Source organism: Chaetodon auriga, chromosome 8, assembly GCF_051107435.1.
Source record: "Chaetodon auriga isolate fChaAug3 chromosome 8, fChaAug3.hap1, whole genome shotgun sequence".
NCBI classification, from domain to species: Eukaryota; Metazoa; Chordata; class Actinopteri; order Chaetodontiformes; family Chaetodontidae; genus Chaetodon; species Chaetodon auriga.
In genome coordinates this window covers 19,702,332-19,719,897 of record NC_135081.1, presented here as the reverse complement: position 1 = coordinate 19,719,897, position 17,566 = coordinate 19,702,332, and the positions used below count along the sequence as shown (strand labels likewise).

The following is a 17,566-nucleotide window of genomic DNA, read 5'->3' as shown; positions in this document are numbered from 1 at the left end:
ATGAGAGCAGAATGTGTCATTAAATTTCCCCTCTGTTGGATTTTCCAGGCTGACTTGGTCTCTAAACTTCCTCCAGACCACCAAAATCACATCTTAACCCCCCAAAATTCAGTGTAAACTCATTTCTCCGCACGCTGACATCACTCCCGACGTGTTTACACTGCAGCTTCTCTGTGCTGTGATCTCGCTGCCGTCCTTTCACCATCCGTGTGTTGCTGTCGTCTGGTGGATCTTTAGTGGAAGCTGAATCTGACTTTTATAGCAGCTTCTGTTGTAAACATACATTTGTTTAGATTCGGTGGTCTGACTGTCGAGTTTGTGATCTCCAGCAGATGGCACTGTTGTCCACAGATGTTCCTCTGGGTTCAGGTGCCACTTGTCGGGCGCTTTAATCTGAAGTGACTTCCACTGCTGCAAACATTTAAATCACATTTGTGTTTATATTGTCAGCATTGGTGGGAATCCATGGAAATCCAACCCTGACAGCATTTGTGTTTTTTTAACTACAGCCACACAAACAGACTGAATCTCACTGACGTCCAGCGACTCGAGAGAGTGAGTTTCACCCTCCAGGAGCTGCACGCCATGGCTTCGCAGTGACTTCATGAGGTCAAATTCCTGAACACCTTCCCTCCTGTACTCATGGCTGCCTTGTTGTACTTGGCTTCCCACCTCATGGAGCTTCCTGACCCGTCCAAAGTCCTCATATTCTTAGTCTGCTCTTTTGACCCCTCGCTGTGTTTGTTTGGTAGTCTCCAGGAAGAGTACTTTCTTGCGGTTTTCTCTCCGGGTGCTCCTATGTTAGGCGTTGCTGGCCTGGATGCGCCGCTTTTATTGTGATCCAGATTCGGGAATCCTTCAGCCAGGATGAACTCTGACATGTGAAGCTAAATTTAGGGCTGTCACGTTCATGCACACGCACACATTTACAGAAACATGCAGAAAACCTGCAGAATGTGTTTGTAAAGAGAAGAACACATGCAGAGCCTCGGGGTACAAGTACTGCACTTCAGTACAAATTCAAGGTACTCTATACAACTTTACAGTTCCACAACATCTCAGAGCAAATATTGTGCTTTTTACTCCACTACATTTATCTGACAGCTTTAGTTCCTGTCCAGTGGAAACCACGTATCTCCAAATGTGGTGATTTTGAATGTGATTTTTTTCTGACAAACTGAAGGATGATCCTTTGTGGGTTGAGAAGATTCTGCTTCTGAAGCTAAATAAACTATTTTAAACCCCTCTGGAATAAGTTGGAAAATGAATGTTCACAAAGCTGAAAACAGTAATTTTGCTTGACTTTTACTTGAGTATGGTTTTGATTGCAGGACTTTTCCTTGTTCAGAGTATTTTCACAGTGTGGTATTAGTCCTTTGGTTATGTACGGGATCTGAATACTTCCACCACTGAATACCAAGGCCATGATCCGAGCTGTGGTGGGCTGGTCGGGGTGACGACGTGCCTGGCAGACCTACAGGCAGCCATCTGGCATCTGATTTCAGTCTCCCCTCCCTGCAGCACCAGTGGTGGCCCTATCTAAACAAAGACCTGGTTTGAGGTATCATCCAAGGCCCGTGGCTCTGGTTAGCATTAAACTTGCTCGGCTCAGACAGAAACACATTACAGCAGCTTCAACAAAACTACTCCAAAATATTACACGTGTGTTTCCGAGAAGGTCTGAAATAGCTGCTGACTGGCGAGTCAGAGGGTTTCGTGCCTTTATTAGAGACTTGACAGTAGACAGGTGACAGGAGACGGACGGGGAACGACATTCGACCCAGACCTCCACTCAGACTCAGACCGTGGACATTATGGTTCAAGCTCAGAGCCTTAAGCTCTCTGACCACTGGGGTAACCCAGGTCAGGATTTCTGAAAAGCTGTTTGTCTACACTTGAAACCAAGACTGACATCTCCTCAGAGCGTCATCAGAAGGCTGAATGTGGACAAACGTCATCATAAAAGAACAAAAAAATCACCTGAAAACTGAAACTTTTAAATCAAGAATGAAAAACTGTTGATTTTTCCTTTCATAATACTAGAATTTCATCCTTCTTCTGGTTTTTATTTGTTATTTGCAGCATTTTGTATGGAAATAAGCAATAAAATTTAAGTGTCCTATGTCTCTTATTATAAAGTGAGAAACTGTGGTTTTACACAAACTTACAAAATATAAAAAATAAAATGAAATAAACAAAGTTCCTGCACTGTTCCTACAGTAGACCCACTCCCCTAAAGAGGCTTTTCAAGGACAGTTAATGGTTTGGTTTTTACATGACTGATCATCAAATTAAGTCCAGTCCTTTCACAAGGACCGTAATCACCACATTTCACACCACCAAAGTTTAAAAAATGCTGCTGCAGCACCATAAAAAGTTTCTTTTACGTGTAGGTCTGGAACATTTAAAAAATATGCCAAAGTACGAGGACACGCACAGACAAGTCCAACATGGCCCCCTGGTGGAGACAGAATGCCTAACACTCAGCTCATACCAGACTTAGTAACCATGATGTCCACCAAGTGTCACTACACTCAAAGAAATACATGATGTAGATTCTTCAGCACAGCCTGACCACTGATCGATAACCCACGTATGTTAACAGTATTGATCCAGTACCTCACCTGAATCACCTGAGCCCCCCTGAACCCCCACCTCAGGTGCTGTCTTTCTAAGTAGAGCTACATACTGTCACCAAAACTACACCATGAAAGTTTCCTGTACAACCAAAACAGAATTACACAGAATAAAATCTGCTGGTATTCCACATTTTTCTTCTTGCCAACATGTTCAGACTTATTGTATGAACTAACAAGTATTTGTGTGTATCACAGTGTGGTGTATCGTCTTCCTCCTCTTCCTCTTCCTTCCTCCTCAGAGCTCCATTAACACCATTAAAAACACGTCAATGAGCCACACTGTTACACTGGGTACCTTCATCACCATGAACACACACACTGTAGTTTATTTTGACTCAGTCACACACACACAAACGCACACACACACAAACACTCACTACAGCAGCAAATGTGGATTAATCCGCTGCTGAAAATAGTCCCCAACAAATGCACCATTTCCTCCTGTTGGGTTAACTTTGCTGAAAAGCACATGTGGAGCTACACTAAGGCTTCCTCTGAATTCAAAGATCTTAACATCAAACACATTTTGGTTTAGTTTTTTCTATGGGATTTGTTGCCAGTAAGAAAACACAGAATGACGCCAGCCTTTAACATAGCACACCCAGAGGTACAGCAAAGAGAGAAAGCACACATGGGGAACAAATTAAAAGGAACATCCTGCATGAATGACTAAAAAAACCCAACAAACGCAACATGAGCGCTCGTCATTTGTCACCGTGGGTTCGAATCTCCAGAGAAATCCCTGAAATCTAAGCGAGCGCTGAGAGGAGTTCATGACGGGAACCTGAAGACGGAGCTCCTCTCGCCTCAGGCGGCTTTCTATCAACAGTTGGAATTCCACTGAGCTGCAGAGGACGGAGAAATGCAGGAAACTGGAGATGCCCTGGAAGTGTGAGAGGCGTGCACAAAGCCACGAGGCCTTTGGAGCCATCGGAGGAATGTTCCTCCCTTTTAAACTACACTTTTAAAGACTCTTTGATGTGTGACGCTGGTTTCCCTCCTTCCTGTGACAAACGTGTGATCCTGAGGTTGCCGCAGTCACACTTCTGCAGAGAGTTTAATGTCTGAGGCCTTTTCTAATTCTTGCACTGACATTCTTCAGAGACAGAACATCAGTTAATGTGATTAAGTGCAGTTTTGTGCCTCTGCATGACACTACAGAGGAAAAAGTGCTGCACTGACAGCTGTGTTATTCTGCAAATTAAGATTTTACCTTCAACATGTGATAAATGCACTCTTGTTAATGCATTTTTAGCCTGATCTAAATCACATTTCCAAAAAGATTTCTGAGCAGATGATTCAGGGAACATGAGAGGCTGGAGCACAACGAAGGTGTGGTGACAAACAACCTGACTGAAAGCTGCTCTCTGCTTATGTGTAATGAGACTGATTGGACAAACGAGAGCCAGCAGTGCAGGCAGGTGAGCGGTCAGGTGATCTCCACATGAAGGCAAGGCCTGACTGGAAAGGTCCTTGTTTCCTGAAGACATCGTGAGACAAATCTGATGGTAAAACACGTCTGGAAAATGCTCTTAACAGGCTGATGTCAAGTCTGGAGCACAAACAATGAAAAATGTGAAGAAATGTTCATTAACAGTGAAACAGCATCACGCTTGTAGATATCAGAAGCTGCAACAGGGAAACACTTGTCCTTTCACCTGTGTGGCAGCCCTCTGGGCTCTTGCAGCTACGTGGGGGTCACTCATTTGGGCTGACTGGGAGCACCTGGGCCCCCAGTTACTGCAGAAGCTCCCAGCTCAGCCCTCCTGGATGGAGTCTGTGTCCTTTGATTAGTTTTCTCTTCAACGCACCATATTTTTAGATTAGATTAGTTTGAACTTGATCCCTTTGGGAGGACCCCTCAGGGAAACTGGAGTATTTCCCACATCCACTGACTTTCCTCCACATCTCATCTCTTCTTTGTTATTTGTAAATAAATCAGTTAATTTAAGTGCATTTTTGGTGCATCTCCCTTTATTTTCCACAACCTTTCCAGCCACTTGATAAATATCTTAAAAAGTAAACAATTAAAACATGTTATAAGTCAATTTTCTGCCAATGACGCAAACAAATGTTTCTGGACAAAAGCTAAAAGGGGTTCAGGATATTTCATTACATCGTCATGTTGGTGGTTTCAGAGTTGGTTCGCTGCAGGAAACAGGAGCCTCCTCTGCGTGGTGGACCGTTGGACTGATGGACGATCAATCAGGAACTTTACAGCTCGTCAGTCATCAGTTCAGCTTTCCTGAAAAGAGCTTGATGAGGAATCTTCACACCTGGAATCTGTTGCTGCTGTCGGGGTCTAATCTGCGTCTTCAGGGTTGATGGTGAAATCTGAATATGTGATTAAGATTTCGGAATAAAACTCAAAAAAACACAAGGAAATATGAAAAAAAAACTTTATTACATCATATTTATTGTTTTTAACAAGCATTGTTTTCAGTCACTTTTCCAGAGTTTAACTGGATCAATGAACACATACTGCTGTCTTTCAGTTCTCATCTGGTTCATGTTCACACTGATTTGCTGCAGCTATCAGCGATACCTGATTCAGACTGACATCACTCCAAATACGACATCTCCCAGCGGTCTGTGTACAAATGCCAAGTTTTTATTGTCTATTAACTTTTCACTGCCATGACTGAACCTAGCAGAAAGTCACTGAGTTTGAAAGATGTGGACTTAGTGCAAGTTGCATTATGGGAAGTGCAGGGCTCTGGGTTTCTGGAGTTTGACCCACACGTTGGACTTAAAGTCAGGATTTCTCGGTGTCTGCTGCTTCAATTTTGACAACTCCTTTTTTTCTGTTGGACTCTCATGATGGTAGCAGAAGAGTTACATGTGGGAATATCCCTTTAATCCTTCTGTAATCAATAAAGAGATGAACAAACATAACTATCCCATCCCTGCAGCGCTCATGAGTCACACTGAGGGGATTTTCTGTTGGTGCTGCTTCCCCTCAGGCCTGCAGAAGCTGTCCAATCAGGGCGGGGCTCTTCTCCCGGATCAGGGCTGACGCGATCTCAGCGACCTTCAACACTGACCTCTCCCAGCGCTCGGTGTCCTGAGAGAGAGACGAAGAGGAGGAGGAGGACAGACAGGTCACTTGTTAAAGAACGTCAACTAATGCCACCTCGCTCATTACGTGAGTCACCCAAATGTTTGAGCACCAGCATTTGAGCTCGTGGGACTGCCAGCAGCATCCACTTAGCATTAGCAGCCGGTTCACACTGAGGGAAACAAACTTAAACCGGACGCATGTTGTTCCACTCGTAATAAAAAGTAAGAAACAGACCTGTCAGAGAGGAGCTACAGCATCGATGGAAGTCGGGAAGGCTCCAAATTTAGCATCAGCTGCTGTTTTCTCCAAAAATGACGACACTCCTAAAAATATCCCCACACGGATGCTCCTCCCGAGAGACAAATCCTGTTCCAGTCGGCTTTAAGGTCAAATAAGCACAGCAGACACTGAACAGCACTTTGAATCCACCGCATTTAATTTGATTGTAAGAATCACCAAATCTGCTGGAGGATTTTCGTGACTCCCGTCTTATTTTACGGTTTGTTCAATCAACAGACGGAAGCAATTTTCCGGAGGAGGGGGAAGAGAAATGCCACAGAATTAAGCCACTTTCTTCTTTTCTTTTCACAAATCTGTGTTAATGTGGAGTCCTCTGAAGCCTGTGAACCAATAAGAGCCACTTTGAGATTTATGATGCATGATATTGGACAGATCTACGCTGAACCACACGTTAGACAAAAGGAGGCCAAAGGGTCCCTCGTTCACTCGCTCTGTTTCTGAAGGGCGAGCTTCACTGTTGTGGTTGTTTGGCCTTCGTGATTCCTCTCTTCTGTATCTCTTTCTTCTTTTTTTCTCTGCAGACTGCCTGCACAATGCGCTTTTAATGGTTTTCACTCCCCTGACTCCACTCCTAAGGCTGCAGCGACTCCCGACTTTGATTTAGCTTCTTGATGAGGCCTAAGAATGACCTGTTTTCCATCTTTCAAAGGGGCTGCAGTTCAAGGAGCTTTACTCTGCTTTAACCACGGGCTCGTTCCTCACGTAGATTTATGCTTCACGCTCTACCTGGACTTTTTCATAAATGATTGTGGACTTTAATAAGGCTTGTGACGAGCTTTTGATGTAGCAGCATGCATGAGGGAGAAAATGTAAGAAAGATATAGTATATACCACTAAATGTCCCAGAGAGGACAGAAGGCCTGGGAAGGATTCTGGTTTCTGAAATAAGCAAACAGCTTCATGAACTTCAGTTTCTCTATTCAAATACCTAAAATATAACATTTGCATGTTAAGTTAAAGTATGGTTTTATACATCTTGGATCTCATTTTTACAGTTTTGGCCAACTGATTGTTTTCTCAGTCCTTTAGTTACCGTTGCCATGCCTGTCAAAGCAGTCCTAAATACGTGCTTGACGGATACAAACATGAAATCATGCTACAACCAAAACATAAATAAAGCAGAGCGCAATCATTTCCAAACAAACTGTGTTTACAGACAACAGCTTTACGAAGCGTTCCTGAGACCATGCAGTGATATCGTTTATCCAATCACGTGTTCACAAAGTGGTGAACGACTTTCCTACCCAATCATGATACTATCACCTGTTACCAATGAACCTGTTTACCTGTGGAACAGGTGTTTTCGGAGCATTCCACAACTTTCCCAGTCTTTGAAACGTGTTGCTGCATCAGATTCACAATAAGCAGATATTTACAAAAATCAAGCAGCAAATGTTCACACTCTATTTTATCAATGACAGCATCCCAGTTTGTTTGGAATCTGGGTCAGACATGATGTCGTGTTAAAAAAACAAAGTTAAAGGTACAATTTTCTGAGGTTTGGCAGGTTACTGCAGTATGCAGGATGAGGACTTTACTGTAACCTGTAACCCCTCAAACTAATAATGCACACAGTTAATGAAGTGCTCTTTGGCCTTGGAGGGAATGCGAGGTGACTCTTGTGGGCAGTAAGCTAGTTAGCTGAATATGCTAACAATCTTTTTCTCTTGCTTCTTTGGTTTTGGAAAGGAAAGACAAAAGATATCATCCTCTAAACTCTTAAAATGAGAGATCTGTCTTGTTACAACCCCAAACACACCTCTGACAGCTCGACATGCCGGCTGCGTGACGCTACAGATAACGTATGATTCATGTCTGCTGGAAGGTTTAGCAAACTGTCCATTATGGAGATCCAAGAACACGGTGGGATCGCTAGAAAAAGACAGTTCAGAAGCAGTTTAGCCAAATGAAAGACTATGACGTAAGAAGACGCAATGAAATGAAACACTGTGACAGGTAAATTACTCTGGAAAGCTGCATAAAATTTTTTCTTGTATTAATGTTTAATTTGTTGTTTGTCTTACAATCTGTGTTAGTTCCAGGTTCAAGTATCTGTCTTAGACTAGTGTGCATCAGAGGGCAGCACTTTCAGGTTTAATATATGTTTACTTTTTGCACTCTTTGGGCATGTTTGGTTTTTGTTTGAAGGAAATGATTTTTTGGCTGTGGTTGGCCTTATTCCAGATGTAGTATTTTCCAGTTAAGACGTGGGATACGTTGCTATCATTCCGGTTTTAGGAGCATTCTTTGGACATGTTCACAGCACATGCAGAATATGCATCTCAGCTGGTGTTTTTACTGCAGTTCGTGACGACCTCTTACCTGTTTACGGCCAGCTCTGTGTTGTAAACAAGTCAACTAGCTAATAGTAGAGATGCATGCACAACAGAAAACCCACATTTCTTTCTGGAAGGATAAACACAACCACTTTTAAACATTATGAAAAACTTGGACATCAACATGTTAGATGCGCAGAAATATCTCAACACAGTTGAATGAAATACTGCAAAAAACAGAATATTTTGTGGATGAAAACACAGTTGGTGGGCCGGGCTGGACCACAGCAGGGCCTGGAACTGCACCAGGAACTGGAATGCAGCCTTTATTAACACGTTTATTTCCACTTGTGCTTTTCCTGCTGTGAGACATCAAAACATCTCCTCCAAGCTGTAATAAATCCTAACTATCCTTTAAAAGGGGATTAGATCTGACTTGTATTATTTCTCCAGAAAAACACCAACCGATCTGACACCGTTCCCACTCTGACTATGACCAGTTTTCTCAGCCAGCTCTCAAAAGGCAGATTTGCTTAGACTGAACTAAAACGATTTAAGAAGGCTTAAGAGGGCTTTTCTCAAAGCTTTTAATGTTCTAACATCTACAGATGTAGCATAAAAATGTATTACGAATATATTCCACTGAAAAGACAAAACAACGATGATCTGGAACATCCGATTTAACATTATCTTCATATCTGGCTTCCAAATGCAGTTTGCATTACAACTATGTGTCAGTGGTGCAACACTGCTGGAGCTGCTTGTGTGATCAAAAGCAGGAAAATAAGCTTTCTCTCACTGTGCTTTCTTCATCTTAAAGCCTAACCTCTCCGAACAGCGCAGTCTGTGCTGGACGCGAATGTGACGAGGTGTGAGAGCGATGAGCGTGGAATCAGGCCTGACCGTGGTTAATGGGAGCGAGAGACCCGGATCCAGAACTCCCGGAGCCCTCCTCCCTAATCAGAACCAGCGGAGGGGGGAGTCAGATGACATGGATTTTCCACACCAACAGACTGAAGGGGGACTGGACTGGAGCACAGATCGCCGACTCCAGCTTCTCATTGATTAAAGCAACGCGAGGGAATGAGAAAAAAATAAAAGATGGAATCAAAATATGATGGCTTTGAATGAGCTCCAGAGGCATTCTGTGTCCGCATCCACAATCTTTTCTTAATATGGCTTCAGATTTACAATTGGCTGGACCTTTAAAGAATCGAAGGAAATGGAGTGAAGCAAAAACAGTGAGGCTTTCCTGTTTTTCTTTACGATGTACCCAAGTCACTGTTCTGTGGCTTAATCACTCGTACGAGGTGACGAGGAGATGGGCCAGTGCATCTGTAAGAAGTCAACAACTGCAGCTGAGAGCCCACATATCCTCTGGAATATACAAGCTCCATAGCGATCGCTCTGGAGCTCCGAGCAAGACAGCCAAGTGTTCCTGCAAAGTCTAATTGCGTCTTATCATTGTTTATTCCGTAAGCAATCAGATCAAAGCATTCCCCCGATTGTTATCTAAAAGCAATTACATCTTCACATGGAAAGTATTTGAGATGTTACATGTGTTAGGAGGAGCTACGAGGATGATAAATGCAATGAACACGATCATCGGCTGATTACCACCCAAGTGCATTGATGAGGACTATGGGAAAGTCACGAGAGCTGCGGGTTTCTCGGGCATCTTGAAGACAGCTACGGCTGTTAAGCCTCAGCTAACGACCCTGTTACAGAGGTCTGTTTTCTTACAGCAGAACAAAAAAACACTTAAGTTTGTGCACAAGAAAACAAGAAAAGCACAAGATCACCAGGGAGGATCAAAGTTTCAAGCCCGTCTAAACCCGAGCGCTGAATTATTTCCACTCCAGATATGAGGCCTTTGAAATATGAATCATGCTTCATAAAACAGCAATATTAAATCAAGTAGTTGCTCGCACAGTGGAACGCAAATACGAGTTGAGCTCTTCATTGACTCGTGGCACAGCTTTAAGCAGTCACAACTGCCACTCAGGCTTCAAATGTGGTCGAGAAAAAAGCACGACAAGGGGGTAGAATTACTGAACGGCAACAAACTCCGAGGCTGTACGGACATTTGCATATCTAACCGCTTTCAGGCTGAAATCTATATGACTTCAGGGTGAGGAACATGTGAAGTGACGGATCGGCGCTCAGGGAAGAGCTGCAGTTCACTCTAGCCTTGACAGACGTGAGCCGGTGCCTCTCCTGACCTGGGCTTCGCTGCCATCGGCGGGGGTGGAACTCCGCTCAGCTCGTGTCTCCTCTTTCCACTGACGACCATCCGGCATGAAGAAAGCCGCTTGCTAATGAGCAGCCAAGCGGCTCTTTGTTATGGGCACGCAAACACACATGAGAGGGAATACATGTGCGTTCATACATGTGGACCCTCACACGCACAAACACAAAGAGGTGGAATGTGATCCTGGAGGGATTTGCATGTCTCCAGACTTTCATCATTACAGCCCATGTCCTCCAGCGCTGACTGAGACGGTTTTCCACTGTCTCGGTCCCAGCGTCTCTTCCAGCAGAACGTGGAGGAACTGGTTAGCGAGCGCTCGCCGCTCAGTATTTCTCAGACAAACAGAACTGAAGCGGTGTACTGAAGCAGACGTGAGATAAAACCTGAAGCCTTTGAGGTGCGGATTAGTCCGGTTGATAGAGCTATTTGAGCTAATAGGCGCTTCTCACCTGTTTATAGTCTGGAATTAATCTTCATGAGTTCCAAAGTAGAAATCTCCTCTCGAGCCAAAGTCTAAGTGCAGTCAGCATTCAGTCATTCTTTTTTATTTTAAGAGTGCTTGTTTTTACGAGATTCACTCTACTATTATTAGATGTGAGGGAACCTCGCTTTCCACTTTATAATGATTAACTGCCACAAATCCTCACTTAAAGGATTTCCCAGCCAAAAGTATCATCATTTATTCACATTAGTGGAAGGACTATCACCAGTAATTTATGCCATATTAAATGGGAAAGTGACACATTTACATTTTGAAACGCTTTTTTTCCGCTGACAGCCGAGTCTCTGCTACATCGATTATCGAGGCATCCAATCCCTTGGTGGCCTAGATGGCATTTATATAGTTTCTTGACAGATTTCACATTTAAAAATAGAGACTGTTAGCAAACAATATATGAACTGGTACCAAGGGGAAAATACCACTGGATAGGAGTCATAGATGGAGAGAGTTCTGGGGACTTTATGGGAGTTCAGTTTTTATTTTTACCTCATGCACCAAGAGCCTGGATTCCAGTCCAAGAGAAAAGTCATATTACGAAATTAAGTGACAGGATTGTTTTAATATATAAACAACGCAATATATAATCGTTTGACTGGGCAGTAACTAAAAGCAAAATGTCCTCAATCACTCCCATGTGTATGAATGCACAAACACATGCAACGGCCTTGTTATTCCAAACTGTGACCACAAGTTTATGGAATGGAACTTCAATCATTAGCTTCTATTTTTGCTTACTGTTTAAAGGGAGGATTTTGACAAGCCGTAAGGCGACAGGTCTTTGAAACACAGGGCAAAGGGGGAATGGGGGAGAAAGGGGGGAGGAAGGCATCGGCGGACCACACAATAAGCAATCCTCAGACTCTCTCTACACTTAAATGCCACAGTTGCAATCAACCTTTCCATCTAAAAGGAGCATGCAGCAGCACTTCTGCCACACAAGACGAGCCTGCTTTGATGCGTAAAGGTTTCAGGCAATTAGGACCTTTAACAGTGACAATTTGTATGCCTCTGTCATTTTCCCGACATCCCCAGCCCTGAGGACTGCTGCTGCTGCTGCTGCTGCTGCTGCTGCTGAGGGCTTCCACTTCTGTTCCCTTCATGAAATGCCAAGAGCGCCGCGTCCTAATTGAGAAACAGCTTATGGAAAAGCTTGGCGCACAGCCCGAGCCAAGAGAACTGGAAAGAGTTGCTAGAGTCACACCAGCTACCATAACCAAGGTGGCCAAGAGCATTTAGAAAGTTTTTATGGGCTCTTTTCATCATCCTAATGTTTTACTGTCACTGTATTTCTGCCTGTGACACGAGGGTGCCATAGTACTAACAGCTGGAGCATCCACTTGAGGGCAGTATCATTACTCGCACGAAAGCCAGACAGCATTCTCCACTCTGTGAGTCTTAAAAGCTTAAACCACCACCTAACATGAACTTCACTGAGCATTACTCCGACTTCTGCTCTTTAATAGATGAAGTAATTTCTGAGAAAAACTATCCCTAAATGACCTGTGTGTTGAATCCCAGTGATACAACGCTACTAAAAACACCCAGTGCTTTGGTCTGAGACAGGATAGAGTTTCAGGGCTTCTGACAGCTCGTCCCAGAGCGGGTATTATGGCCCTTATTCCTCACCGTGCATCACTGAAGACAGGCAGTAGCTTGGGGCTACAATGCGACAAGAGAAGGGGGCAACAGGTCCAATTACTGGCCAGTCCAGAAGTTTGATTAGAGCCCCAAATTTTACACCACTCCTGTCCTGTAGAGACTCATTCGATACAATGAAGAATGGTGGCTGAATGGCTCCAATCCTTCAGTAAACATAGAAATACCACAGGGGGACAATACAGCATTACTAGTAAAAGCACTGCATTTAAATCTTTTACTCCTTAACAGCCAAGATCCTCATTTTATTTCCCATTACGCAGCTCCAAGCTTGGTTATTCTCCTCTGACCGTATCATATACTGTAGATTCTTTACCAGCTTGTTCCAGCTTTTCTCTGAAGCTATATGAGGGAAATATTCAAAGCCAAGACTCCATGTTTTTATGGCTGGAAAAATTCTAGATGTCTCGTGTATCATTTTATACATATTTCCCTAAAAGTTCAGTCTGACATATTTGGACTTATTGGAAACTATTGGGTTCTCCTCTACAATTTGAAAGAAAGATCTGTGGGTTTGAACAAAACTGGGCTGCAAAGCATGAGTGTTTAATGACTGAACCACCAGCAACTCGAAGTAAACAAGTATTAAATATAAAATATCCACAAGTAAGTACAAGTACTAAATGTGGAAGAAACTATTTAAGCTTTTCTGTTAGATGAAAACCTTTATTTCTGGTTTGAGGGGATTTTCATGGTTTCAAATAAATTCAAGAACGAACAGTATTGTCTTTGGTATTTCTTAGCAGTTATTCAAAGTATTAAAAGTACTCATTGTGAAGACACACTGAAGCTTTGTTCATAGTTTTGGAGACTTGTAGACTCATCTGATACAATGAAGATGAAGTGAATACAATGAAGTATTCAAATCCATCAGTAAAAGTAACAATACAACAAGGTAAAATACTCCACCACAAGTAAAATGTCCTTGGTATTTTATATACTTTTCCCAGTTCAGTCTGGCAACTTCTCCTGAAATCTTCTGGTACCTTTTGAGTTTGTATTGACCCAGTGGTGTGCCATAAGTGGGATTAAAAAAGTAGAAGTAAATGAGTATTAGCAGCAAAATATATCCTCAGATGTCCCAATTAAAAGGAGTGTTAAAGTTTAGCACGCTAGCTTTAGCATGATAGATTGGGGACTTTTTTCCTTTCAGATGGGCTCAAGAAAGAACAGAAGGAAGCATAAACTAAGAGATATCGTATCAAAATAATTGGACATAAGTCATTTGCTTGGTACTTCTTGAATATGGAGTTGGAGTTTTTTGTCAGAGCATTTGATTTATTGATTAGTGTTGGGATGTAAAGAAAAAAGAATGCTTCTAAAAGACAAAACCTGCCGTAGCTTTAATGGTCATTATGAAGAATAGCTTGAATTTGGTTTTTGCTGCTTGGTGGAAACCTTATTTCTCGTGTTGGAGATTTTTTGAAAAGGAAAGAAAAGGGAAGCCAATATTAAACAACATAAGGTCAGAAGGACGAAAGAAAATAACTCAAAATTGTATTTAGGTACAGTTCTTCACTAAACCTGTTTGTTCACTGTTGACCTATGATAACAAGTCAGAACTGACTGGAGAACAGTATAAGACAAAGGGACAGAGGATCAATGTTTAACTGAGATGGAATCAATCAAAGACGATCAATAACTCCGCCAAACTTTACTCAGACATTTGAATGTACATCAAAGACCACAGAAAGGAGAAAAAACCCTCACAAACTTAAATCTTTTAATATTTACTGCTGAGCTTTGGGTCCAAACAACCTTCAGATTATACATCATGCTTACAACTAAAGTTCGGACATAAATCTAAAAATTAAAAGCTGACAGACTTCGAGCTGAAGCTGACGAAGACGACAGCGACATAAGCATCACTTCATACGTCTCACAGATGAAATGTCTCCAGGGACTGTGTTTTATTGAATTTCGCTGAGGTATTCAGTGTCGTTGCCTGAGTGTCTGTCTTTTAGATACCCGTGTCGTTCCCACTCTGCCTCACTTCATCTGAAAGGGATTGTAATGTAGGAAAATGAATAAGTCTGTATCCCACCCTACTTTTGTGTGGCTGTGAGTTCCCTCAGACTTTCCAGCCATAGAAAAGGCAAACTTCTGCATTGATAACTGCTTTTCAGACCCCATTGAGAGAACAATCGCTGACACACAACCCTTTCATGGTACACTGGCAAAGCTCTTTCAACACGGGTTTCCAAAATATCCTGTCTAGGGGCGTCCATTGGGCAAACACAGCAGTTTGTTTGTCACGTCTAATGTACAACTTTCTGTGTACCCTCTTCAGAGAAGGTGAACCCTGCTCAGAATGGGACATCGAGGAGGTCTGTCCCTCTACTGGATCCCTTCACTGAGAACTTTTTCAACAAGCTCTGCTGAGAGACGACTTTGTTTGAATTCAACTCACCGAAAGACATACCTCAAAACAGTAAGCAGAACAATGGGTCCTTAGTTGAGGAGGCATGAAAGCATGAAGGCAGGGGTGGGATTTATGAACTGGGACATACCAAATCCCACATGCGGTGAGAGAGCCCCAAAAGCACACACACCCTCCACAGATGCCTCATTTACTTATCACACTGTATCACTTACACTGAACCAGGGAAGCCAAATACAGTCCGTATCCCAGGCCATCTGAGGTCAGGTGCAGGTGCAGTAATATTTCACAAATAAGACATTTATTACAGCCTGGTTTTCAGCAGCACACGTCCTGGCCAAGGCTTAGTGCCCTCACTTCCATCCTTACTAGCACGAGATTGTTATCACTGCCGGCGGTAAGCCAAACATACAAACATAGGTGCAACACTGTATTCCTGTACTGCTGTCAAAATATCGGTGTAGCGCAGACTAAACATCAGGGGGATACAGCCGGCCACGCGGATTGACAGATGTAGTGTGAGAACAAGAAGGGACTGCTACGAGAAACTGTTGAGGAAAATCATTTTCACATGACTGTGAGATTCATTTGAGGACATTAAATACAAGAGCAGATTTAAGTTCTTGAATCCTACCTTGAAACCTGGTTATTTATAACTTTAAAAACTTCCAATTGGGGTTTCCATCGGAGCAGGAAATTTGATTTCAGCTTTGGGGCCCAACTCCCAGAACCAGCCATTTTTACTTTTTACCAGCCCGCTGAACCGTCCTGTTGGGGCCAACCTTCAGACAACTTAGCTGGTCATTACCTCCACTTAAGTTATGCTTTCAGTCCGATTCGGTCCGGTTTATTTTTCCAAAATTTTGTGGAAAGTTAGGCTGCGAGCCAACAAACAAAAGCTTGATTCATGGCGGTGCATTAAGGGGCTTCAGTGGAGCTCCAGCAGCTACATGCTCAGAAGCTACACTGCGAGTTACACTGCAGCTTCCTCAAAAACGCAACCACACATCGAGGCAGCAGCCGCTACGGAGAAACCCCAAGCAGACAACAAGAACTGCGATTGGCTGCTTGTGTTTTCTCCTCCATGTTTCTTATCCTGGTGGAGACTTTTGAGAGTGAACACATTAAAGAAGTTGAAGAAAGTCTCAGTTCTCTTCACCTTCTCAGAGGCACACGTCTAACAAAGTCATCTCCAGTACAAATACCCTCACTGCGATAACTCTGTCACAGTGAATGAATGAATGCAAACACGACCAGCAGCCTCTTATTCAGTAACGAGAAAAGTAAATCAGTCACATTTCATCACATATGATAGACCCATCTATTGTTGCAGGGGCTGTGTAAGAGGTCAAAATCCGATGCCTTACTTTTAATCAAAATCTATGGCAGTGCTGTCTACAGCGGTTTATCCCCTCGGATCAAGTGTAAAATCCAGCTAAATGATTACGGTTTGGTGAGGGCTAATGAGCTCCACCATGTGGCCACTTTCTGTTTGGCTTGTGACCTTTCAACCATGCAAATCCCATCCAATCAGATTTGGGAGATGACACATTCTTGCCAGTGTGACGCTGTCAAACTGGAACATGCACATATCAGGTGTGAGCTGTTGTATCATATCTTTGGTCTCGGCTATGAATCATTTCAAATTTTGCACGTCACACTTAAACAAAGCTGTAATATTCCTGTAAAGGATTTAGGGAGTTTCCAAAAATCATAGCTATGAGCAGCCACTCAGCATGATCGACTGTTACCATATGTATGGTGACGCAGATGCAGATCCAAATGTGCATGTAAATTTTTTGTATTATTGAAGTAATTTTGATTGTTTAGCCTTGGCAGTGGTGCACGCTCTCTGAGTGCTTTCGACAGAGGAGCAGATAGTCTTAGCTAAGCCTTACCAGCATTTTGGGGCATCTGGTGGTATTTTCCCCAAGTCTGAATACGCTGTGTGCTATTCCACAGCTATTTTCCACCACACCCAACCAGACAAGCATGTGTACTGAGAGGTCCCAGCAAATAAAAGCAAAAGCAGAGCAGGAAGGTGAGCACCACAAAAACAATCTTTGATGAGGCCTGTTAAATGAGAGCATAATCCCTGGAAGAAAACTCAAAGCAGGACTACTGTGGGTGGTCAGAAACGTCTCAAAACTAAGTGGCAAAACAAACACACATGCATGTTTTGCCCTTTCTCCGAGTGATTGAATGTTTACAAACTAATTGTGAAGAGCTGGCCTACATTAATTTTCCATAAGACCGTGTGTTTGTAACACTAATTCTCTCTTGGTATGTCATTTCCAAATTGTCTGTAAGAGCCTGCGTCAAGTCACATCAGCCCAAACAGTGCGTTCGCTGGTCTTTTTAATCTAAGATATCAAAGCTGAGTAAACACAGCTTTGGTATGTCTAATTCCTCGAGCCAAACTCCAGCGGTCAAGTTTCACACATACCGACACACATCTGGAGCACTCTCGGCATGGAAGATCAAGCCTGATATCCTGCACA

The 17,566-nt window shown here is 43.0% G+C and overlaps 1 protein-coding gene across 1 annotated transcript in view; it reads right to left on the bottom strand.

Annotated features, from left to right (window-relative positions):
- Positions 1-5,022: 5,022 nt before the first annotated feature.
- Positions 5,023-17,566, bottom strand: part of crppa (CDP-L-ribitol pyrophosphorylase A) — a 47,012-nt gene continuing 34,468 nt past the window's right edge. The window contains exon 10 of the mRNA XM_076737790.1: positions 5,023-5,703. Coding sequence (XP_076593905.1) covers positions 5,599-5,703 — 105 coding nt within the window. The 3' untranslated portion in view covers positions 5,023-5,598. The remainder of the gene's footprint in view (positions 5,704-17,566) is intronic.